Source organism: Acanthochromis polyacanthus, chromosome 1 (assembly GCF_021347895.1).
Source record: "Acanthochromis polyacanthus isolate Apoly-LR-REF ecotype Palm Island chromosome 1, KAUST_Apoly_ChrSc, whole genome shotgun sequence".
Lineage (NCBI taxonomy): Eukaryota > Metazoa > Chordata > Actinopteri > Pomacentridae > Acanthochromis > Acanthochromis polyacanthus.
Genome location: NC_067113.1, coordinates 10,850,360 through 10,876,914, shown reverse-complemented (window position 1 = coordinate 10,876,914; position 26,555 = coordinate 10,850,360). Strand labels below are relative to the sequence as shown.

General features: G+C 38.9%; 1 protein-coding gene across 1 annotated transcript in view; it reads right to left on the bottom strand.

Moving 5' to 3' along the window:
- ccdc88c (coiled-coil domain containing 88C) overlaps positions 1 to 26,555 on the bottom strand; it is a 93,858-nt gene that overhangs the window by 13,678 nt on the left and 53,625 nt on the right. The window contains exons 7-26 of the mRNA XM_051938922.1: positions 26,330 to 26,473; positions 25,064 to 25,287; positions 22,284 to 22,365; positions 21,133 to 21,291; positions 19,169 to 19,315; positions 18,744 to 18,894; positions 18,470 to 18,651; positions 17,164 to 17,301; positions 16,782 to 17,066; positions 15,893 to 16,690; positions 15,111 to 15,238; positions 14,877 to 15,018; positions 14,624 to 14,764; positions 13,244 to 13,405; positions 12,869 to 13,146; positions 11,168 to 11,311; positions 9,590 to 9,776; positions 9,331 to 9,476; positions 9,062 to 9,151; positions 7,641 to 7,939 (exon numbers count right to left, since the gene is read on the bottom strand). Of these exons, the coding sequence (XP_051794882.1) occupies positions 7,641 to 7,939; positions 9,062 to 9,151; positions 9,331 to 9,476; positions 9,590 to 9,776; positions 11,168 to 11,311; positions 12,869 to 13,146; positions 13,244 to 13,405; positions 14,624 to 14,764; positions 14,877 to 15,018; positions 15,111 to 15,238; positions 15,893 to 16,690; positions 16,782 to 17,066; positions 17,164 to 17,301; positions 18,470 to 18,651; positions 18,744 to 18,894; positions 19,169 to 19,315; positions 21,133 to 21,291; positions 22,284 to 22,365; positions 25,064 to 25,287; positions 26,330 to 26,473 (4,027 nt within the window). The remainder of the gene's footprint in view (positions 1 to 7,640; positions 7,940 to 9,061; positions 9,152 to 9,330; positions 9,477 to 9,589; positions 9,777 to 11,167; positions 11,312 to 12,868; positions 13,147 to 13,243; positions 13,406 to 14,623; positions 14,765 to 14,876; positions 15,019 to 15,110; positions 15,239 to 15,892; positions 16,691 to 16,781; positions 17,067 to 17,163; positions 17,302 to 18,469; positions 18,652 to 18,743; positions 18,895 to 19,168; positions 19,316 to 21,132; positions 21,292 to 22,283; positions 22,366 to 25,063; positions 25,288 to 26,329; positions 26,474 to 26,555) is intronic.

Here is a 26,555-nt window from a genome sequence, read left to right as displayed (position 1 = left end):
ATGTCAGAGGAAGACCAAAATCGTAGTCGTCTGGTGAGAGAGAGGGAGGGACGGGAGGAGGGTGAGGATGAAGAGGAGGGTGAGGATGAAGAGGAGGAGGAGGAGAAGAGGAACTTGTCTTGACTTTTACTGCGGAGAAAACGGAAACGTTTCGGGGTGGGAGGAGCTGAGGGAGGAAAATGGAAAGAGGTAGGAAGAAGAGATGGAAAGAATATGAAAAGTAAATTAAAGAGAACACATGGTTAAAGAGTTATTAATCACATTATACCAGAATGTGAAATAACAGAAAACATGCAAGAGAACCAAAGTAAACAGACTGTAAACCCAATAGACTGAGGGCTGAGCTCAACTCATGCTGAAGTTAAACAAAGAATGTCTGTTGGTAGGAAGCTCAGTGTGCAGGTTTTAAAGGTAGTACTCTATACCAGGGGTGTCCAACATGAGGCGCGCGGGCCAAAACCGGTCCTCCAGAGGGTCCAATCCAGCCCTCAAAGTGTAAAAATTACAGAGAAGACATTTGCTGCAGATTGTAAATTAGTAAAAATGTAAATTTAAGATAATTTCTAGACCATGACAAGTTGTTTTGATCATAAAGTAAAATATGAGTTGCTCATTGTTCTTTTGTTATTTTGCGTCTAATTTTTGTAAAATGAGACACAAAGGACTTGCATATGTAGCACGTCCGTGCAAACAAAAAAGTCTCTTGGACTCATCCTCTAAACCAGGGGTCGGCAACCTTTAACACTCAAAGAGCCATTTCGACCCGTTTCCCACAGAAAAGAAAACACTGGGAGCCGCAAAATCCTTTTGGCATTTAAAAAGAAGACAACACTGCATATATCACTTTTTTTTACCTCTATGCCCTTGTTAATCAGTCATGATTAAAGCTCATAACATATGGTGCGAAATATCTGCTATGCTTGGGCAGAAAATTGTGATAAACTCTTTAATCGTAAAAATATATACTACCTTGATAGCAGTAAATAAGCATGGGGAAAAAAAATTATTGTTTGCTATTTTGGTGCGGCCCTGTTCCTTCAGCTACAGACAGAGCTCAAGATCAGCTGTCAACTGTCAACGAATTTGCAGACAACTCCTAATCGTTTTTTTTTTTTTGGTGAAGATCAGAAGATGGCCTGTATTTTTGAAGGGGTTTATGGGAAAGACTGTGGTGGGCATACAGTTTCACTTTCTTCATGTGATGCTGACACCTCCGGACACCTGTTCACTTTGAAGATCTGTTTGTTAGTGGATGTCTAACTCTCACTACTTGATATATACATATATATGTTTTGCACTGAATTCATCTTCCTTGGATATGGAAAACATAACCATGTTGTCATGTACACTTAATGATTACAGAACATGCAGTATCTTTCTTCTCAATTTCTTTGTTCATGCTGCTATAGTACAGGACTACCATGACGTAGATGGCATATGTATGTATACATGTGGATATATAATGATATATGATATATATTATATACAATAACTTCTACATAAATATATAGATATTGACAAAATTTGATAAATATAAGATTTTCATTGGAATTTATTCAAACTAGGCTGTTTCATTGAAATGTCATTGACATTTACGTATGTGCCATGAAAATATTACATTTAGAAAATCAAAAAAATTTTTCTCTGTCCCAACATCCTTGGGTAAATATCCTTTTTCTGTGAACAATATCAGTACTTTTAGTGGTTTGAACTGAGATATTTGAAATAAAGGTGACCACATCGGAAATATATTGTCTCATATTTGTTGCTATTTTCCATGATTTGCAATATTGGGAGATATCATATTTTTGGCATGGTGCCAAATATTCCATGAAGTAGTATATCCAAGCAAACTTTACCTTTTTTCAGTCGGGGAGGGACTAAATTTCCACAATATTGCCAGATATCATGCTTGCAAATACAACATACAGCTTTTCTGGGAGTTGGAAAAAGTACAATTTTTGCCCCAGAAAGCATAGTTTTTTTTGCTGATCTCGGCTCAAAATCACCCTATCTTCTAAAGTCTGTAAAAGAAAATATAAAAGAGATATGACATTTCTGATTGCAGCTATGATGGTTTAGGGGTTGGACCTCTGCATGTGCATGATTCTCTCTGAGACAGCTAGTTAATGTGTCTTGTTTTTGTCATTTTGTCTTGTTTTTGTAATATTTTGTCCTGTTTTGCTGTTTTTTTTGTCTGACGTTTGTCGTTTGTCTCATGTTTTTGTCGTTTTGCTTCTCATTTTTGTCGTGTTGTGTTTCCTTTTTGTCTCACTTGTGTTTTGTTGTCTTATTTTTGTCATTTTGTGTTTTTCTATATTCACTGTTTCGTGTATCGTTTTTGTGGCTTTGTGTTTCGTTTTCATGTCATTTGTCCATTTTTGGGTCACTTTGTAACTTTTTCATTTAATTTTTTTTGTTTCTGTTTTGTTTTCAGCTTGTTCATTATGTTTTGTAAAAAGATAATTCCTTAACTGTGAACATGTTCAGAATTTACTTTTTGGCACAAAAACAAATAAATATCTGATTTTACTGGTCCGGCCCAGTTGAGATCAAATTGGGCTGAATGTGGAACCTGAACTAGGATGAGTTGGACACCTCGTGGGAGACAGAGCCTTTTACCTCCATCAAACATCAAATGAGGAAATATCTTTTGGAAGAATGAATCCTGGAGAACCAAGATGCTTCGTTGGGCAACATCTGATGATCCAATGCCTCACTGAGACACTTTATGTCAGTAAAAAGTGAATATAGCTGACTAAAACCAACCTAAAAGAAGACTTTTAAAAGCCCCTTGTTGAGTTAGGAATGAATTGAGCTCAGCCTCTTCAGGATGATTCAGTTTAAAAGTAGAGCTACGAAAAACCCACAGACTAAAACATAAAAACAGTGAGGACCATGCATTAAAGAAAGATGAAAAGTATGAACCAGGTAGATACAGTAAACGGTGATTCTCACCTTTTATAGTGTGTGAGTACTTTATAAGTTAAAACAAAGTAGTATGTACTCATGGGTCTTTGTCATGTGTTGGATTAGAAATGTTCCAGTGAGTGATAAACAGGCAGCTGCTGCAATTACATCTCAATGGTGTTTTGTTGATGTGTTATTTGAAGAGAAAATAAAGACACAAATGTCATAGCTGTACATTATTAGACTTATACTGAGCAAACAGTAAATCTGTAGGTTGGGAACCACTCATGTAGCTGATATGGAGACACAGAAATCAAAAAAATAACGCAGAATGTAGGAACTTCATACATTAAATAAGCTTAACAGAAAAGTGTTTAAGTTAACCCCCGTGTTGTCCAGCGGGTCAAAATTGACAAGTTTCAACATTTGAAAATGTGGAAAAAAATATACTTTCACAGTGAAACTTCTGATGTCCACATTTTCAATATTTTTGGGTGGAAAAAAAGAAATGTTAAAAGGTTTCTTTACGAACATTCACAAAAAAATCAACCAAAATCCAGCAAATTTTGCTGGATTTTGGTTGATTTTTATGTGAAAGTTCTCAAAGAAAATATTACAAGTTTTAATGATATATATGTAATCACTTTAGATATTTTTAGCATTTTTTTTGGAAGATTTTTACTCATTTTTTGGGAAAAAAAAAGAATTTTCATGCCAAATTTGGGGAATTTTTTAAAAACAAAACTTTTAAGGCAAACTTTTAAGGAATTAATGTCATTTTCTTCCTGTAGGTTTTGCAAATTTTCAGAAATTTGGGGATTTTTTTTTCAGACAAGGAAACAATATTTTTGGTGCCTGTAAATGAGGACAACAGGAGGGTTAATATAAACCAACAGCTTAATTCTAATTCACCCAACAGACGAAATGACCAAAGGGGCAACAGAAAGTTCTCACTACCCTTAATACAGCACCAAACCAGACAGTTGGATTATTTGTTTATCTAAAGGAAATATTAGTATGCTATCAGTGGATTTTCACTATGTGACCTGCTGTGTTGACACAGAATAAGTGTCTGTCACTGGAAAGCAGCAGCAGCAGTCTGTAGGGAATTACTGCTGTCGTTTCAGACTGCTCTGAGTGGTTCTAAAAGCCTGCCAGCATTCCACTCCTTCCAGGCTGTCCTCAGTGACTGATGGTCCCAAACTAAAAATGTGACATCTGGGGACATATCATATATCACAGCAAGCCAAAAAACACAGTCTTTATTTTCATTGTTTGTTGTTTTGACAGAATGCCTTTTGTAAAAATGTCTGTAATTTCTGGCACAGTTTGTCTTTTACTCCCAAAAGGCTGAAAGTCGCAGCATACACTTACTTCATAGTCACAGGAGGACTGCAGAGACACGGAGGTGCTGCATCTTTTCCTCATAAATACCACCAGGGGTAGGTGTACATGTGGGACGGGGCTGTCAAATTCATCTTCAGGTTCCACATTCAGCCCAGTCTGATCTCCAGTGACCAGTAAAATCACAGCATAATAACCTATAAATAACCACAACTCCTAATGGTTCCTTCGTTTCAGTGCAACAAAGTTCATTCTGAAAATATTCACATTTAAGGAATTATCATTTTACAAAACATTATGAACAACCTGAAAGATAAGTTCAATTTCATCAACATTCAGCCTCAGTTTATCATTTCCACATTACAACTTCCAGATCACAGAGTGTCTACAAAGGAACACAACATTTAGTCATCTGGACCTGAACCAGAGAGGATTTAACTTTTAAAATGACAAAAAATAACAAAAACAAGACAAAATATGACCAAACTGAGACACAAAACAACAGAAAATGACACAAACAGCACAAAACAAAACAAAAAGGGGACAAAGAATTTGACAAAAAATGGACAAACGAGACAAAAAAATGACAAAAGCGTGAAACAAAACAAAAAGGCTACAGAAAACAATGAATGAAGCACAACATAAAATGACAAAAATGAGACAAAAAACACAAGTGAGAAAAAGAAGAAATACAAAATCAACTAAAATGAGAAACAAAATGACAAAAACGTGAGAAAAACGACAAAAAATAGACAAAAAAACAACAAAAAATTACAAAAATTAGACAAAAAATGACAAAAGAACAATGAACAATCTAGTATTTTACTTTATGATCAAAACAACTTGTCATGGTCTAGAAATTCTTTAAAATTTATAGTTTTACGAATTTACCATCTGCTGTTAATGTCTTCTCTGAAATCTTTCCACTTTGGGGGCCTGATTGGACCCTCTGGAGGACCGCTTTTGGCCCACGGGCTGCATATTTGACACCCCTGATGTAGGGAATGACTCTTTGTTGCCAAGATCAGAAAAATATTGTTCAAAATATTATCTCTGACTTCAAGAGTTTTAAAACCCTAACAGATTGTGAAATAAGGTTTCATCATGAGGAGGAACTTCACAGATGATCCTCTCTAATGTCAGACATAAACAAACTGCAGCAGGGGTGTCAAACATACGGTCCACGGGCCAAAACCGGCCCTCCAGAGGGTCCAATCCGGCCCAAATGACTACATAAATTGAAAAAATGACAGAGGTGAAAATGAATCCTTACTGTGAAAATATTTAAAGACACTGAACACTGTGTGAAATAATGTGTCAGCAGCTTCAGTATGAGTCTGGTTTGGATGAACCTTACTGCTGGTGCACTGACACAACTTTTATGTATTTTTGAAGTATAAATGTTATATGTTTACCAGACAGGAGGATAAGTTAACCTTCTTCCTTAATAGTCTCTACTTTAGTTTGTTTGGTTTGTCAGATGTGCAGTTTAAATAATTTCTAGATCTTGACAAGTTGTAAAATCCTCCATGGTTCAGGTCCAGATGACTAAATGTTGTGTTCCTTTGTAGACGTAAGTTATAACACACAAATGATAAACTGAGGCTTAATTCTGTTGAAATTTCACGTATTTTTCTTTAAAATTTCAGACTGTTCATCATGTGTTGTAAAAGGATAGCTCATTAAATGTGAACTTTTTCAGAATGTATTTTTTTGCACTAAAACAAAGGGAAATACTTGCAGCTATTTATCGGTTATTATGTTGTGATTTTACTGGTCTGGTTCACTTCAGATCAAATTGGGCTGAATGTGGAACCTGAAATAAGACGCACTACAGGATTGGGAATAATGATCAATAACACGCAGTAGGTCATGGTGTCTCATGGGGAAGCAGGTGTAATAACTTACTGTAGCACTAATAATACTTCAGAGTTAAAAAAAAACAAAAGCAAAAGGTTGAACAAGTCTAGATGAGAAAAAGATAGAGCCAGAGAGTTCTGTTTTATGTCCATTATCTATTGTGTGTCTTTATGTCTAACAGCTGTTTGTTATCTGTGTTTAATGCCTAAAATGTTCAGCATTGCTTTCAACCATCTCTGCTGTTCCACATGGAGCTGTGATAATTGTTTAACATACTGACTTTAGAACCTAAATAAAAAATATATCTGACTTCACTGGGGCCTGGATGAGTCTGTGAGCACTTCTGAAGGTTTTAGGATGGATCCATAAACTCCACACATCGCCAAAGATTATGAGCCGAACATCATTTTGACTGTCAGTAAATAAGCCCAAAACTCCAACAATCCCGCACTGACTGAATGATAAAAATCTGTCAAAAAAACTCTTCACATTTTTGTATTACTTGTATTGGACGTTACTGTTTTAACCCTCCTTTGGGAACCAAAAAATATTGTTTCCTTGTCTGAAAAAAATCCAAATATTCAGCAAAAACAATCCCTAAATTGCTGAAAATTTGCAAAACCTTCAGGAAGAAAATTCCAATAATTCCTTAAAAGTTTCCCATAAAAGTTTTATTTTAAAAAAAATCCCCCAAATTTGGCAAGAAAATTCTTGTAAATATTTTCAAAAAATGAGTAAAAATCTATGAGTAAAAAAGAAATGTTAAAAAGGTTGAAGAACATTCAGAAAAAATCGACCAAAATCCAGGGAATTGATTTTTTTGTGAATGTTCTTAAAGAAACATTTTTAACATTTCTTTTTTTCCACCAAAAAATGTTGAAAATGTGGACATCAGAAGTGTAACTGAAAATATTTTTTCCCCCCACATTTTCAAACTTTAAAACGAGTCAATTTGACCCGCAGGACGACACGAGGGTTAAAACCTTTAGATCATCCTTTACTTAAAAATCAATCTTGCCCCAAGCCTACCAAAAATAAAATACAGAACTAATAATCAAAACCAAAAACTGAGACTTTAAGTTCCTCATAAAAGAATCCCATGATGCCTGATATGATGGAATATGACAGAATATTTCTAACTTATATGAGAATAAACTAGAAATCTATTTTAGGATATTCTGTGATACCATCCACGTACTCTCAGTGTAACTACCTCAGAGGACGGTGCAGTTACTGTCAGTTATATGGTGGTCAACAGCGCCCTCTATAGGAGTAGCATGGAGCTGCACCCCATAAGATTTGTCATTTTTGGATCATAAGAAACAATAAGCATGAATTTGATGTAAGCTGTCCATGCACAGTTTTCCAATCATTCCCAATAAAGAGGATCCACAGAGATTACTTTATTCTCCATAGTCAGCATAGAACAAATGCTGAATAATCCTTGATAGAAGAAAGTTCAACCACTCATCTGCAGACATCTGCTGCTATTAATATTATGGGGTTTTTATGTGCTGTGTGTTTACCTCGGCTGATGGGTGTCAGGGCTGGACTCTGGGGTCCCAGGTCGGGGCTGCTGGTGTGGTTGCTATGGATACTGTGTGCAGCGCTGCCATCTTCACTTCCCATCCGCTGGGGAGGAGGGGGCGGGTTCTCAGGGGGCAGGAGGGAAGGTGTGGCAGGTAGAGGGATGTCTGGGGCGCTCTTAGCTCGCTCTCTGTCTTTGGCTCCTTCCTTATCCCGGTCGCCTCCTCTCTCTCTGCTGCTCTCCTTACGGGGTTTAATCAGTTTGACCAAAGCTTTGGCTCCAGACCACTGACTCCTCCTGACAGCAAACAACATGTTTAAGCATCAGACCACATGTTAGTTATCAGTTCTATTCAGATTCAGAAAAGGTTCTGCAGATGCTTCCATGAGGCTGGGAGCTCATTTTATTATTCTTTAGCTAATTAGAAGGTGGTTGGTAATAAATTCAGACCGTTATTTAGTTGAGATTTTAGGGATATCCAGTCATTTTCTATTAATAAGTGATTGTTTCTATAATAAGTAATTATGGAATTTGTACAGACATGATCATAATGAACATAAAAAACATTAGTTTGTTTTTAACAAAAATGTATTCATATATTCCATGACATTCCATTGACCTAGACAATTTTCAAGTAATTTTGGACAATTTTCTTGTCAATTTCAAAGAGTTTTATGTCAGCTTGGACCATTTCTCATCATTTTGGTGCCTTTAGGCTAATTTTCAAGTCATTTAGGACAAATTTCATGTCATTCTGAACAAATTTTTCATAATTATGGATCACTTTCAAGACATTTTGGATAATTTTTGAGTCATTCTGGACAATTTTTGAGTCATTTTGAGTCATCTCAACACAATCCAAACTATTTTTAAATAAGCTCATTTTGTCATTGTTTATCTAATTAGAAGGCGGTTGTTATTAAATTCAGACAGCTATTTAGTTGACATTTTAGTGATATCCAGCAATTTTTTTATTAATAAGTGATTGTTTCCATTATAAATAATTATGGAATTTGTAAAGACATGATCATAATGAACATTAAAAAAATTCTTGTTTTTTTATTTTTAATAAAAATGTATGCAGATATATTCCATGGACTTCAAAAGTCCCTCAGTTATAGTTCGACCCATCTATTCCAGTTCATCAACTTGCTGATGTTTGAGATTCTAAATGCTTGTTGCAATAGAAAACACTAGAAACTATAAAAAACATCTGCTGTGTTCAGGCACTGACTAAAGGTCTCTGCCTTGATGATCAGAAACAGCATCGTTTATTGGCTGTTTGTTCCCTGATCAACACCAGTGACAGTAAATTAAACTTTATCATTCTCGTGTTAAATTGTGATAAATGAATACAGCGTTCTCTCACCGATATCTAATCTTATAAATAAGTTGCTGTTATACTGATTAAAGTCTTACTTTTTAGGTGTGGGGTCGTAGAACTTATACTGGTCCATGATCTTCTCCTCTAGTTTCTCTTTCTGACGACGAAGAGCATTCAGCTTATCACTAGAGAGACAGAAGGAAACAAGACGTTACACAGATTTACAGTTCTGTTCCAGCTTCCTGTAGCATCTTTGTTTTAAAAGTGTAGTCATGTCCACTCTACAGTGCTACTGGTGTGTTTGTGTGTGCTACAGTGTGCAGTTAAAGGTGCAGACTGTGTTGCTGCTGTTGTGTGTAGTTACATGTAGAGCTTCTGCTCCTGGTGATACATCTCTTTGCTCTCCATGCTCCTCTCCAGCAGAGAGTGGTTCTGTTGACTCAGCAGGTTGATCTGACTCAGGAGGTGGTGGTTCTCCTCTTCCAGGTTTCCCTTCAGTCGACTCAACAGCTAGACACCCAGAGAAGTCACAGAGAGAAGGTGATCCAAAGGGGAAACTGAAGAAACACGTCCCTGGTGTTAATTGTTGTTATGTCTTGGTAAAATAAAACCTTCCCATTTACCTCACAGTGGTTGTCCAGTTTGGTCATGGTGAGATCCAGACCCTGGTGCTGCTCCATCAGTGAATCATATCGGGTCATCCATCGACTCACTTCCAGCTGGGAGGAACTTAATGAGCTTTTGAGTTCGTTCACTCGCTGCTGGAGGCCCTCACTCTGCTCCGTCTGCTGTGAATGGTTCTCCGTCAGTCTACAGGAACAAACAGAAATAAGAAACAAGAAGATGACTCCTGGACCAGCAGAAGAAAAGTCAACTGACTGATCATTCTGGTAGTTATAAAAGCAGAAGAAACCACGTGTCCAGGTTCTTCCTCTGACCTTAACCTTACTGTAGCTTCACTGTACTTGAAACTAAACTCTGAGAAGCTACACACCTAAAAAACAACTAATATTGTTTAATATGCATTCTAAGTGCAACTTGGGCTTCAATGCAGACATGCAGAGAAAATCACTTAGTTTTAATTTGGGTAAGTCTGTCATCTGAGTGGAGGCTAGAAGCTTCTCTGTTCCAGCTTCTACTGCAGCCTGCATGTGAGGCATTTAGGGAAAATCATGAATAACTAGAAAAGCACTCGGAGAGTGCAGACCTCTGCCAGGCCACCTGTCTGTCTGTCTGTTTGTCTGTTAACAGCATAACTCAAAAAGTCATGGACAGATTTTCACCAAATTTTTACAGGATGTCCGGAAGAGCAAAAGTAACAATCGATTAGATTTTGGAGGTGATCCGGATCATGCTGTTAACAGACAAACAGACAGACAGACAGACAAACAAACTCTGATGATTACATAACCTCCTGGCGGAGGTAATAATAATAATAACATTATTTATATAGCAGCCTTAAGAACAGCGTTCACAAAGAGCTCTGAGTTAAAACATGCAACAAAACAAGATAGAGGAGACAAGGCAGAGCATTCAGTTAAAATAAATAGTAAAAATTATCAGAAATTAAATGATTAGCTAGATTAGTACTCATAAACAAATGAATAAGACTGAAGGTAGAAATAAAAAAATTAATAAATTAGAGAATTAAAGAATTAGAGAGACGACATCACACCAAAGAACCAGGCATCTAAAAGCCACATAAAACCAGAGAGAACATCTAAAATAAACAGGAAATAATACAGAATAGAACACTAAAACTAAATAAAATGCACAGTCCACTGATGACCACAAGTTAACTGTAGTAGGAGTGATATTAGACAACCTCAGGGAAAACACTGCTGGCAAAATTAATATGTTTTTATGCTGAAATATTTTGTAAATATCAAGTACTGAGTCGCTGTCAGTCTTTACAACAAAACAAGGGGTGGGGGGTGTGTGAACAAATGATGTGCTGGTGTGACTGATTAAAAAGTTAGAAATGAATTAGATTAATAACTTTATTTCTTTGTACATTTCTTTTCTTACAGAAATCATTCTAAGCCTTATCCCAAAGTCATAAACTGTTGACTTGACAGGAGTGCTAGGATGCACATCTCTGGTCTCTGACTTTGATTTCATAACAATTTTCCATTTTTTGTCTACAAAACATGTATTTTAGTCTCCGTCTAACAGTATGAGAGTGTATAAAAACACAGTACCTGTCCAGTTCTGTTTTTAGCTGCAGATTATCCTGCTGTAGCAGCCGATTCTTCTGAATCTCCTGGTTCAGCTCCTCCTTTTCTTTCTGTCCACGGCCCTCCTGCTCCTCCCATTTCTCCTTCTGCTGTAGCAAAACACAGTACCTGCAGACAGACAGCAGAGGTTATTCTGCTGGATGGCAGCTGTAGTTGTATCCTCAGGGCTTCATTTGTTCACACAACTGAAACCATGCAGCTGAGTTCAGAATTTAGTGCCCAAAAATAGACATCTTAACATAACAGCAGCAGTGGAATCTCTGAAATACGTCATGAGTCACATTTTTCAATGCATTGTGTCGGTTGAATTAGTTCTAGAAGATGTGCCAACATGAGGCAGGCAGCATGTGAACATCATCAGACTAGTTGTGTTTGTATTTTGGCTTCTTAAACACTTCCAGAACTACATCCACTGTGGGAGTAAACAGGTTCAGAGTCCTGCCATTAACTATCGGTCACAAAAGTGATGCAATAAAAAAATAAATCTATTAAATCTCAATAAAAGCTGTACTTTGTGAACTACTTCTGAAACCTTTACAAAGATATTCACTGTATAAACTCTGGACCTCAGTAATTGCTACTTATTTATTGGTATTTTTCAGCAATTTTGACAAAAAAAGGCCAAAAACACACCTTACAGCTAAAGGTAAGAGCTAAGAACAGTCCAGAGTGGCAGCATTTTGCAGGATGTCCTGGTTAATAACATGGTGACCTGCTGCTGATCTGGGAAGCTCAAAATGTGTCCAAGCTGTCAATAATCAACAAACTAAAGCCGACTGAGAACCCTTAGATCCTTTCAGACATGCTCTACCTTTCACATCTGAATGAACGCCCTCAGACCGTTTACATTTCCCTTTCCCCTCAGCACAAGTCTGAACTGCATGCGGTCACATTAACGAGGATTAGGAACACACAACATGATGACAAACTGATGTAAAGTGTTGTGTGTACGTATGTGTACTGTGGCTCCCTCCATCTCTGTGGTGTGAACGACTGAATGAAGTCATGAGGAACATTAACGTAAAACAAACAGATTGATAACACGTCCTGTATATCCCCCATATGTGTGTGTCCATGTTTAGTTTTCAGGAGACTAAACACATTTATTTATACACTGAATAAAGACCTACATAGACTGTGTTGTTCATTGTAAGGGCGAAATGTGTGTTACTCTGAATCAGTGATTTATTACAACTGTATAATAACTCATCTCATCATTATCTTTGATCTGCTAATGGGACTGGAGATGGAAATTAACCGTACAGCTACGATCTCTCCTATTTAGGTGGAAATGTACATTAATATGAACTGTCCATTTTTAAAAATAAAACAAACAAACAGCAGACTAAATCCATCTTGGCTTTTGTCTACTGAAAGCTCATGAAACGCTGGTAAAACAATCTCTGTGCTACGTGCTCATCTGTCATCTGACTCTTGTGCAGCAGTTAAATAAAAGTGGTCTACAAATAAAGTGACACCTACAGGGCCCTACTGAGCTCATTATCCTCTAGATAATCCAACTAACGTGTTCTGGTCATGTGGTTAGTGGACTGTGTTCATACGTGTTCATACATACACTTCAAATATGTCAAAGGTCTGAGTGATTAGTGAAGAACGCATGATTGTAATTTTTCTGACAGCTTATTTCTGAGGCCATGTACTTACTTGCTGTGCAGCGTCCTGTGTTCGCTCTCTAGCGCCCTCTGCTTGCCTTTCAGCGCGGCGTGCTGGCTGATCAGCTGTTCGTACTCGTGCGCTTGCCTCTCGTGCACACTCAGCAGGCGTTCGTGGTCGCTGAGCACGCTCTCTCTGCCTCGCCACGCCTCCTCACGCTGCCGCTGCCACGACTCCACCTCCGTCTCCAAGGCGGTGACTTGTCCCTGCAGCACGGCATTCTGGGCCATGAGAGACGCACTCTGGGAGGACAGAGTGGAGTTCTCCACCTGGGACGACAAAAAGTTTAGAAACACACCAGCAGAGTGTTCCACAGTGTGTATAAAATGCTGCTTTTCTGTGTCTGAACGACTGACTGTGCCGTACCTGTAGTTTTGCTGTCTGTGTGTGTAACGTTGAATTCTGCTCCTGCAGGGTGGTGGTGTTTCGCTGCAGCGCCACCATCTGGTTGTTCAGAGAAGTGTTTTGGTTCTCCAGCTGTTTTAGCTGCTCCTTTAATAGACTGCGCTCTGTCTGGAGGGAGGCGTTCTGCAGGAAATAACACCAAAAACACTGAAGGAACACTCAGGGAAAAAACAATAGATTTTACAACTGAAGCAAAACATCAGTATGACATAAGAAGAAACTCGACTTTAAGGAACAGAACACTTTATGTCAAATATCAACCCGGTCTCACGGGGATTCGTGAAACTGTCACGTAAGTTTTAGTTTCGGTTTCGTGCGCACCAACACGATTTCGTCATGTTTTTCGTGCCGCTCACCACGAAATGTTTTTCGCTGTGGTAATCACATCTGAAAGTGGTTTATACCGGCGGATTCATGACGATCTAAGCTGTCCATCGGCGTATACTGCTTGTGTGATCGCGTTTGCGGCCAGCGGCCGCGTTTGGTTAGGGTTATGGTTATGGTTAGGGTTTGGTTAGGGTTATGTTTAAGGACGATGTCATGCAAAATATAGCGTTGGATTCACCACGGTTTTACATTAAAAATATAATATACACATTCTTTTGAAATACGTTCTGAGTGGCACGAAAAGTCCGCCGTTTAAAATACATTGGTGCGCATTTCGTGGTGAGCGGCACGAAAAACATGACGAAATCGTGTTGGTGCACACGAAACCGAAACTAAAACTTACGTGACAGTTTCACGAATCCCCGTGAGATCGGGCTGCAAATATACACCACCGTTCAAAGGTGTAGGTTCACGTAGAAATGTTCCTATTTTTAAAAGAAAAGCAGTTTTTCCATGAAGAAAACATGAAATGAATGATAAATCCAGTGTAAACATAGTAAATGTGGTAAATGACTATTCTATCTGGAAATGGCTGATTTTTAATGGAATATCTCCATAGAGGTACAGAGGAACATTTCCATCAACCATCACTCCTGTGTTCTAATGCTACATTGTGTTAGCTAATGCTGTTGAAAGGCTCATTGATGGTTAGAAAACCCTTGTACAGTTATGTTAGCTTATGGATAAAAGTGGGAGTTTTCATGGAAAACATGAAACTGTCTGGATGACACCAGATTTTGAAAGGTAGTGTACATGAGCAGGAACTAATAATGTGTTTGGAAAAAATGTTATGACAAAAATAGAAGAAAAGATAAAGAGAAGAAAGAGAAAATAAAAATATAATATTTTAACATTATTATTAACATTATAGCAACATAAATATATATATAATAATTAGAAACAAGTGTGGTATGAGATGCTCTTTGTCATTTTCATTCATAGTAAGAATCTTACATTCTTCTCTACATCAATCAGATGATCTTTGATTCGAAGCAGCTCAGCCGTGGCGTCCCGGTTGTTCCCAGAGCGCTGCTGGGAGTTGTGGTTCTCTTCCACCTCCTGTTGTTGACGCAGAGCAGACACCGTCTGTCGAACCTGCAGCAGGAAAAAAACACATTATTTCACATTGATTGTTGTACGCCTCCAGCATCCAGACACATCAGCAAACATATATATTTTCTGAAAGAATCTGAATGTGCATCCTTACAGTGGCCAGCTCCGTATGCAGAGTAGTGTTCAGTGTGTTGCTCTCTTCTAGCTTCTTTTCCAGATTGGAGATTTTCTCTTCTTTAATCTTCATTGTCTGTTGAACCGTTTTCTCCAGCCGAGACTCCAGCAGCCTGTACTTACTAGCACACAACATAAATCAACTCAACTGCCCACCTCAGACTAATTTTATAAATAATTCTAGATGATAAACAGCCTAACACTATATTACTACCTGTCCTCCAGTGTGTGCTCCTGTTGCAGCAGTTTTTCTCTGTTCAGTCCGATCTTCTCCAGCTCTTCATTCAGTCTCTCCAACTCGACACTCTGCTGCTGAACATTCAATTTCTCTGACACCAGTTCCTGTAAATACAAAGACAACTATGAAACTCCATAAACAAATCTGTGAACAGCTCCTAAAACATCTGGGTAAAAACTACATATGATGTGTATTGGACTGGATGTTGGGTCAATATTAGCATCTCATACTTTTATTTGGCTCAGAATGAACTTTAAATCTATTTTTTTGAGTTGACACTAAGAAGTCCATGGCCTACTCAGAAAAAAATCATTTAAACGCCTAAATTCCACCACAGCTAGACAAACTGCGTGCAGATGTAAAACTAATGAATGGGTTTTATGGTTAAACTGTTTGGTCATGTGTTCCTACAGTTGTCAGTGAGGAACTCTAAATCTACATTCTGATTCAGTTCTTTGGATCTAAAGTCCTGTTGTGTGTCCTACACAGCTCATATTATGCATGCTTACAAGTTTAGTATGTTTTTGACCCACTAGAATGTGTTTACATGCTTTAATGTAAATCATTCTCCTACTGTATGAGTAGAGGAGAAGCAGCAGCAGCTTTACTGAGGATAACAGCACCCAGTGAGGAAGCTGCTCGTTCTTTGTTTGACGGTGTGGAACAGGTTATGCAAATGAGTTACACAGTGACATAAATAGGTAGTGGAAAAGCACGGTCCTTTAACGAGGTGTTTCAGAGCGGTGTTTTCCTCTCACCTCTCTCAGTGTAGCCAAAGTCCTCTTGTCAATAGTGGCCTGTTTCTGAAGCTCTTTGTTCTCCCGCTCCGACTCCTTGGCTTTGACTGACATCTCCTTCAGCCGATCCACCTCCTTATTCAGAGCTGCACCTTCTTTCACCAGCGTTGTCAGTCGCCTTGCTTTCTCCTCCAGCTCTGTCTCTTTCCCCTCCAGCAGTGTCCTGATCCTCCAGCTCTCCTTCTCCAGGAACTTCCTGCCCTTTTCTGACTGCTCCAGGTCCAGCTGGAGCTTCTTCCTCTCTTCATCTCCTTCCTCCCTTCTTCTCCGCTCCTCCTTCAGTTCCTCTACTTCCCGTCTCAGTTCCTCCTCTCTGCTTTGCGTCTCTCTTCTCTTTCTCTCTTCCTCTACCCTCTCCTCTTTGCTCTTTTCTATCTCCTCCTCTAAACGATGCTTCTCCTGGTTCAGAGCAGTTAAGTTCAGCTCCAGCCTCTCTGCTCTCTTCTTTTCTCCCTGCGTCTCCTCGTTGGCCTCCTCCAGCCTCCTCTGCAGCTCCTGTCTTTCTCTCTGCACCTCCTGAAGCTCCTCCTGAAGGGTGGGCAGTCGAGCGGTTGATGATCGCAGGTTTTCCACGGAGCAGCGGAGGTCCAGGTTTTCCTTTGACAACAGGCTGTTTTCTGCCTCCTGCTTGCCCAGTCGCTGCAGCTCCCGTTGGGCCTCCTCCGCCTCTCTCTTCAGCCTGTGCACCTCCTGCTCCAAACTGGACACCTGCTTCTCCAAAACCTCTGACTGTTTGCTGCATTCACGCAGAGATTCCACCTGGAAGCAACACAGAAAATTATTCCTGCAGAGTAATTCCTGCAGCATTCATTTATGTTGCGTAAATAAATCACTTTGTTAGCTTCATTACCTCTCTGCTCAGAGAGTCCCTGCTCCTCTCCAGTCTGGCAGCCTCTCTCTCCACCTCCTCACACCGTCCTGCTCGCTCTCTCAGCCTATCAGCTTCCTCACTCACTACTTTCAGTTGAGTTTCCAGGCTGGCCAGTCGGGAGCTGGTGTCAGTGATGCTCTGATGCAGTAAACGGTTCTTAGCCTCCACCTCTCGGACCCTCGCCTCGCTGTTGGACTGAGCACGCTCTTGAAGCGACGCCACTGCATCAGACAGGTGCTGCTTCTCGCTCTCCAGTTCTGAGATCTGATTGGACAGGACAAGAGGAACAGGTTGTCACCTGAAAATGCATTTTGCACTATTGTTAACACTGAACAACATTTTCTCTGAGCGAATGAAGCACCTGTCGATCCTTTGTGGCCCTCAGAGCATGCATCTCTCTCTCCAGACTCTGCTTTTCCTTCAGTAATTCCTCTCCCAGAGACTCCATGTCCTGATTGGTCATTTTCTCCTGGTCCAGCAATCCCTGAAGGCGCTCCAGCTAACAAGCGAACACATCAAAGCACAGTAATAAGCTATAGAAATAGGTAGCAAAAAGTGGAAAAGTTAAAGTATGTTCAGCTACTGTAAGCTAGCTGTCATTAATTCTCAGTGTCATATGACTAGTGGGCATCATCAACGTCAGAACTTTTGAAGTCCTACACATCCAGGCAGGGTTCCAGACTGCGACTGCGTCGCCTTTTGCGACCAAAATTTAAACGAGTGCGAGTAAATTATCCATCTACTTGCACATGTGCGACCAGTAAATTTGCCAATTCTTTTTTTTAAAATTACTATTAACCGACATTAACTCCAAAAGAAGAAGAAAGGAGACGAACACCAAAGAAGAAGGTGGGCCAATGTGTGTGAGAGCGGGGGGCGAATGATGGTGAAGCTCCTGATGTTTCACAAAGCCTTTATTTATGTTCAGCCTTATTTTGAACACAAATTCACCTTCCTTTCCTTCCCTCCTTTCTTGTCTCCATTCCAGCTGCTTCTAAGTTTAGACACATCCTTTGCTAGACAGCAACAGCATGGAACCGTTTTCTTTCATCTTTACGTGAATTTTCAGACTTTTGTGCAGCGTCTTTGTCATGTCAAGAAACCTCTTCTTAGAGAAACACTTCTTGTGCCGCTGAATTGGTCACAAAATAAAAGCCCGTATCATTAAAAATACAGCTTCAAAATAACAGCCTGGAGGGAACGGTTATTTTAACACTAGCAAAACAAAGGCTTTCCAAAACTGATGAACTGATCAACAGACCTTTATAAGAGTAATTTACACGTGATTCAGTATAAATACATAATGTGCACATGCATAACACATGCCTGTGTTCAGCACAAGGTCTTTTTAATTACAGATTTTATCCGTCGGAAAATATATGTCAACTGAGCAGCCTTGGTGGAGTACTGCGCTCTGAGTGCTTTTCTTATGTTGTGTCAACTGCTGCACAATAAAATGTGAATTGAAAACATAGTTTCTGCATTTATTGTGCAAGTATTTATCAGTAATACAGTGAAAATGACAGGAAATGTGAATATTTACTTTGCAAGTCAATTTTGATGTGCGCCCCTACATTTTCTGGTTGCGCTCCTAAAATTTGAAGTTAGAGGCCACTGTGCTCCTAGGAAACAAAGTTAGTCTGGAGCCCTGCATCCAGGTCTCCTACCTTGTTGCTGAGGCTCTGGTTCTCCCGGTCCAGCTCCTGGGTGTGGAGCTGCTGCTCCTGCAGGATGTGGTTGTCCTCTTTCAGTCTCTCTATGGAGGCCTGCAACTCCCGGTTCTCCTTCTCCAGCTTCAGCACCCGGCTGGAAACGCACTCATTCAGCTCATGGACCAACGACTTACGAGCTGCCGCAGAGAAAAGCATCAGTTAGAAAAGAAAACAGACAATAACGTCCAACAGGACAGACTATAACAGAGCAGGACAGCGGGCGTCTCACTCTCTGTGTTAGTGTTGTCGTGGTTCTTGGTCAGCTGCTCCAGCTCCCAGCCCAGATGAGCAGACTCATTCATGCTCTGCTTCTGTCCGATCTCCAGCAGCATGTTCTCCTCCACCAGCTCCTCCAGCCTCCGACGCTCATTATCCCGTTCCTGCACACACACACAAACACACGCACACAACATCAGCAAAGTTAACAGACACACACTTTCACAAACACCAACATTTTTAAACCAAGGGTGCTAAAATATTTGATCCTGACGTGGAAGAATAAAATAAGGATAGAGGAAAAAAGAAAAAGAAACATCTGGCCCCGGTTCCAAATTTTGACAAACTTATAATTCAGTATCTAAACTTTAATGTAAAGGCATTTAAAATGAACTACCTGTATTTTGTAATAAAAACATGTACAATACAGAGTATTACCATCTCCAGGTCGTGGATCTTTGCCCGCAGCAACAGATTGTCTTTCTCCAGTGTGTGCAGTTTATCACAGCGCCCCCTGGAGGCCGACAGCTGCTCCTCCAACAACACCTTTGTTTCCATTAGAGTCAGGTTGTCCTCACGGAGCTCCTGAATGATCAAACACATACATGAAGAGGACTGTCAGCACCAGCTGCCATTTCACTGTGGCTTCATATTGTGTGCGTCAGGTTAAGTGAAAAACATCTCAATAACTCTATTGCCATTCAAAAGTTTGGGGTCATCCAGACAATTCCATGTTTTCCATGAAAATACACACTTTTATCCATGTGCTAACATAACTGTACAAGGGTTTTCTAATCATCAATGAGCCTTTCAACACCATTAGCTAACACAATGTAGCATTAGAACACAGGAGTGATGGTTGCTGGAAATGTTCCTCTGTACCCCTATGGAGATATTCCATTAAAAATCAGCCTTTTCCAGGTAGAATAGTCATTTACCACATTAACACTGTCTACACTGGATTTATCACTCATTTCATGTTATCTTCATGGAAAAAAATGGCTTTTCTTTCAAAAATAAGAACATTTCTACATGATCCCAAACTTCTGAACAGCAGTGTAATAAAATACAGTAAAATACAGTAAAAATATAGTTAACCCTTTACGCTTTAGTGTGTAGTAGGTGTACCGCCGGTGGTACACTTACTAATTTGCATAGGAATTTAAAGAATGTCCGAAGGCTGCAAACCCGATTATACAAACACTATATGCCGATGGAAAGCTTAGATTCTCATGAATCCGCCGGTATAAACCACTTTCAGATGCGATTACTACAGTGGGTGAGAAAAACACATTTGTCCGAGAAAAACGAATATTCATCCATCCGTTCTCTATACACGGCTTCAACGCACACAGCGCGACTCACATTTCTGGGTTCATTATGACACACAGAAAAAAAGATTCCACAAAAAACGGCCATAATCCAACCTTTTACATCCAGATGACACAAGCCAGTAAACTATTTTGTCCAAAACATGTCCTGAAGTCGGTATAAAATCCACGAATCGGTCGTTTTCAAGGAAATGCACCTCGCGATGTGCGTCCAATATTCCCTGTATTTTTCGTCATTTTTTAAATTTAAAAATAGAATATTAGCGATTTTTTGTACTGAAAACGGCTGGAATTGACTGAAGCTTAAAGGGTTAAAATAATACAGCAAAAATATAGTGAAAACACTGTAAATATACAGACAAAATATAGTTAAAATGTAGCAAAAAATATAGCAAAAATATATCAAAAAACAATGAAAATACAGTAAAAAATATATTAGAAAATACTGTAGAAATATAGAAAATAGAGTAAAAATATTTTTAAAAATACAGTAAAAATATAGTAAAATTCTGCAAAAATATAGTAAAAATACAGTAAAAATATAGTAAAAATACAGTAAAAGTCATAGGAAAAAAACAGAATATTAATTTACCACATTAACAATGTCTACATGGGATTTATTATTCATTAAATGTTATCGTCACAGAAAAAAATATGTTTTTTCTCAAAAATAAGAACATTTCTAAGTGACCCGATACTTCTGAGCAGTAGTGTATATCAGTACATATTACCAGGGATTTAAAAAGCTGTGTTATTAAAGACTGAATGCAAGAGAGGACACAGTGACAAATGTGTATGAAAATACAGCAAAAATATTAAAAGCTTTAATACATGAAAAAATTAATTCTAGGAAATGAAGGAGTCACTGATAATGTTGACGGTGTAGCTTCCTATCGAGCTAAATGGACTGTATGTACATGTTGCTTTAGCATGTAGCACACATTCTAACACGCTTGTCACACCTGAACAGAAGAAGCTGAGAGACTGCAGCACCAACCCAGTACTGAGTGAATGATGCAGTCTACCATCTGATCTATTCATTCTGAGATGGTTTGGTGTCCTGATGTGTACCTCCACTCTGGTCTTGTAGAAGTGGACGTCATTGAGTTTCTCTTTACATCTGGTCAGTTCTGTCTCCAGCCGGTCGACCCGAGCTGCTCGCTCCCTCAGCGAGTCCACCTCGTCTCGGTACACTCGGACTGAACGAGCCTCACAAGACAGCGACTGGTTCTGAAACGCACACAAAACGAAATAATTTATCTCCAAGATGCACACAGGACGTAGGAAACCTGCAACAACAGGACTTAGATTTGTATTTAAGTTTAGGCAAACTAATGTATGGCAGCATTTCTTCTAGTGAGTGTTTGCCTGAACTTCAATAAATTTATGAGCTCATTCATCATTTCCTTTGCAAACACTGTGCAGAGACCATTGCGAGCTGCTCACAGACATCCACTTATTATATCAGATTAATCTATATTATCCTCGTTATGGCATGAGAAAGGAATGATTAAAATCTCTCTCTTTTATAATGAGGCCAGCTGATGAATAATATCCTGCAAAATGTGAGGAAAGAGAAGTGCAATGCTGGATTTCATAAGGAGCAGATTGATTTTAATGGCACATTGTGGTTTAAAAAGTGCCCAAATCTGACGATTTTCAGTCAGAAATTGTAGAAAAAGAAAGAATCATTGGATTTTGAACCACATTTGTGAGAAAACTAAATTTCTAGACCAGCAGTCCTGCTCTGTTTACACAGGAGAAATAAGAGATGAGCATCAAAGCAACACTAGCAGTAAAACATCTGTAAAATACAAAGAAGTCACACAAAGAGGAGGCATCACTCATTCTGAAGCACTGAAGGCATGTTTCACCAAGGTAAGTGAAGCTTTGATGTAAAGAAAAATCTTTGTCACTTCAGACCGTTTTTCAGGAAAAGTGGGAAATTTTTCATGTAGGTCTGATTCAATCTATTCTTGTATAGAATCCAGACAAAGTCATGTGTTGTAACTTAAGAATACACACAGTCTAGCTTGGTTTCACTTTATTTTCCTTGACGGTTTGCTGCCTCAGAACGGGTCTTTGGAGGCTCGAGTACACATGACAGTAGGCGTGATCAGGCTGAGTACAGTTGGTGCAATAAGACTGTAAGTTAACAGAAAGAGCTTCTTCTGCTTTCAGTCAGACAGATGTGAAACAGCTGCAAATAAACAGGTCCTGACCTCTTGTTTCAGTCGCTGTAACTCCTGATCCAGACGCTCCACTTCATGCTTTGAATCCATCAGCTGCTCTGTCTTCTCCTCCCTGAAAACACACACACACACACCTCTTTAATTAAAGAATTTAGAGTAGCTCATTAGCCTGTATAATCAGCCCTACAACCCACTAACGTCTACATAGGTTGACAGTAATTGAAGAGTCTGACAACAATCCCCGCAGACACATCCAGTAGACTTCTCTGACTGTCAGTCCTGATTATATTTGGTTAAAGACCCCAAACAGAAGTACTTTTGGTGGTTGGACTGTGTAGTTATTCTACAAATAGATGGATCCAGTGTATGATTACACGACAGGTTTATCAGAATGAGACAGCATAATGAGCTATGTTGGCTTTGTAATGACTTCCAGCTGCTGCTTTTATCACCACATTACAACCTCCTCATCCTCTTTAACCCTCATGTCGTCCCGTTTTAAAGTTTGAAAAAGTGAGGAAAAAAATATATTTTCACAGTGAAAAATTCCACATTTTCGGGAAATTTTTTAACATTATTTGGTGGGGGAAAAAAAAAAAGAAATGTTAAAAAAATGTCTCTTTAAGAACATTCAGGAAAAAAAATCAACCAAAATCCAGTGAATTTCTCTGGATTTTGGTTGATGTTTTGCTGAATGCTCTTATAGAAAATATTAGAACGCTTACTGATAAATATGTAATCAATTTAGATAATTTTAGGATTTTTTTGGAAGATTTTTATTCATTTTTTTTAACATACACACGAGGACAAAATTGTTGGTACCCCTCAGTTAAAGAAGGAAAAACCCACAATTCTCACTGAAATCACTTGAAACTCACAAAAGTAACAATAAATAAAAATGTATTGAAAATTAAATAATCAAAATCAGCCATCACTTTTGAATTGTTGATTAACATAATTATTTAAAAAAACAAACTAATGAAATAGGGCTGGACAAAAATGATGGTACCCATAACTTAATATTTTGTTGCACAACCTTTTGAGGCAATCACTGCAATTAAACGATTTCTGTATTTGTCAATGAGCGTTCTGCAGCTGTCAACAGGTATTTTGGCCCACTCCTCATGAGCAAACAGCTCCAGTTGTCTCAGGTTTGATGGGTGTCTTCTCCAAATGGCATGTTTCAGCTCCTTCCACATATGTTCAATGGGATTCAGATCTGGGCTCATAGAAGGCCACTTTAGAATAGTCCAACGCTTTTCTCTCAGCCATTCTTGGGTGTTTTTGGCTGTGTGTTTTGGATCGTTGTCCTGTTGGAAGACCCATGACCTGCGACTGAGACCAAGCTTTCTGACACTAGGCAGCACATTTCTCTCCAGAATGCCTTGATAGTCTTCAGATTTCATCGTACCTTGCACACTTTCAAGACACCCTGTGCCAGATGCAGCAAAGCAGCCCCAAAACATTACTGAGCCTCCTCCATGTTTCACCGTAGGGACAGTGTTCTTTTCTTCGTATGCTTGCTTTTTGAGTCTATGAACATAGAGTTGATGTGCCTTACCAAAAAGCTCCAGTTTGGTCTCATCTGTCCAAAGGACATTCTCCCAGAAGCTTTGTGGCTTGTCAACATGCATTTTTGCAAATTCCAGTCTGGCTTTTTTATGAGTTTTTTTCAGCAGTGGTGTCCTCCTTGGTCGTCTCCCATGAAGTCCACTTTGGCTCAAACAACGACGAATGGTGCGATCTGACACTGATGTACCTTGGCCTTGGAGTTCACCTTTAATTTCTTTGGAGGTTGCTCTGGGCTCTTTGGATACAATTCCAACGATCCGTCTCTTCAATTTGTCATCAATTTTCCTCTTGCGGCCACGTCCAGGGAGGTTGGCTCCTGTCCCGTGGGTCTTGAACTTCTGAATAATATGAGCCACTGTTGTCACAGGAACTTCAAGCTGTTTAGAGATGGTCTTATAGCCTTTACCTTTAAGATGTTTGTCTATAATTTTTTTTCAGATGTCCTGGGACAATTCTCTCCTTCGCTTTCTGTTGTCCATGTTCAGTGTGGTACACACCTTTTCACCAAACAGCAGGGTGACTACTTGTCTCCCTTTAAATAGGCAGACTGACTGATTATGAGTTTGGAAACACCTGTGATGTCAATTAAATGACACACCTGAGTTAATCATGTCACTCTGGTCAAATAGTTTTCAATCTTTTATAGAGGTACCATCATTTTTGTCCAAGCCTGTTTCATTAGTTTGTTTTTTAAATAATTATGTTAATCAACAATTCAAAAGTAATGGCTGTTTTTGATTATTTAATTTTCAATAAATTTTTATTTATTGTTACTTTTGTGAGTTCCAAGTGATTTCAGTGAGAATTGTAGGTTTTTCCTTCTTTAACTGAGGGGTACCAACAATTTTGTCCACGTGTGTATTTACAATTTTTATATTTTTTAAATTTTTATTTCTTGACAAATTTGGTGTTTTTTAAGAACATTTTTAAGGGAAACTTTTTCTTTTTGGAATTTTCGTGCTGAAGATTTTGCTTTTTTAAAATAAATTTGGGGAATTTTTTGATTTTTTCAGACAGGGAAACAATATTTTTTAGTGCCCGTAAATGAGGACAAAAAAAAGGAGGAAAAACCAGTGAAGCCCACATAAACCTTCTGGACTAACATCCCACAGTGTGTCTGAGCTGCTGCTTAGTCCTGCTGGTAGATTTACAACCCATTAGCATCAGATGGACTTTATCTTATTTTTTGAATGTTTGTGCGTGTTTTCTTGACTCTTTAGTTGGATTAAACGACTCACAGCTCCTGTCTGTATCTGCGGAGCTTGGCCTTGGTATCGGCCAGCTCCACAGACAGATGCTGCTTCTCCTCTTTGGTCAGCGTGGACACCGCCGAACCACCGTTCACTCCCACGCCTCCAGAGCTCTGCCCATGCTCCGGGCTGCTCATGCCCAGGTTCCTGCATCCTTCCTGGGGCTGCTGACTGGAGAAGTAGTCCCTCTCCTGGGTGAGATCTACAATCACCTGAAAGACATTTCAACAATTCTGTCAACATAAATACATTTTTAGTGTGTTAAAGTAGAAAACTACTTTGCACTGATGGAAGCTGCGAATCTGTATTTGAGTCACCGTAATAAAAAATACCGTCGACAACAGGGGTGTCAAACTCGTCTTAGTTCAAGGGCCACATTCAGTCCAACACCAGTTAAAACAACACAAACAAGAAAAAATATAACAAAAATGAGACACAAAATGACCAAAGCAAGAAACAAAATGCCAAAAAATGAGACAAAGGACATGAAACAAAACAAAAAAGAGAAAAAAAGTTACAAAGCAACAAAAAATTGGGCAAACGACAAAAACGAGACAAGAAATTAAACAAATGACACAAATGAGACAAAAAATGACAAAAGTGAGAAACAAAACGACAAATGACAAGTCAGAAAAAAACAACAAAAACAAGACAAAATATTACAAAAATGAGACACAAAACGACAAAAAATGAGACAAATGACATGAAATGAAACAAAAAAGTACAAAACAAAAATTTGACAAAAAAGTTAAGAAGCGACAAAAAAAGACACAAAACAACAAAAATGAGACAAAAAATGTCAAAAGTCAGGAAAACTAAACGACAGAAAAATAGACAAACAACACAAGCGAGACAAAAAGGAAACACAAAATGACAAAAACAAGAAACAAAACAATTAAAGCAAAACACAAAATGACAAAAATGAGACAAAAAAACAAGACAAAATACTGACAGAAAATGACATGAGAACAAAGAGCAATCTAGTATTTTACTTCAACACCAAAACAACTTGTCATGGTCTAGAAATTATTTTTAAATATGTTGTTTAACAAATTTAAAATGCGCAGTTAATGTCTTCTCTGTGATTTTTACACTTTACAAAGTCGTCCCACAGGCCGGATTGATCTGGGCCGCATGTTTGACACCCCTGGTCTACAACCAAACAACCACACTGACCCCACAGTGAAATACAGATAATCTGAGTCTGCATGAAGGCAGACGGAGTGGGGGAGATGATAACTACAAACTCTGTACCTCACTGGCTTTGTCTCGTTGCTCAATGAGTTGCCGTAGAGACACCGCCATGTTACGAGACAGAGGTTCTAGCTCATCGTGGGCCAGCTCAGATCCTTCCTCCAGCCAGGACAGGTCCAGAACATTCAGCTGATTGTGGGTCACCTGCAACAAACAAGAACATACACTAAATATGTTGTAAAAGTTTATATACTAGTACAGTTCCTTCCTACTGGAGTACGATTCT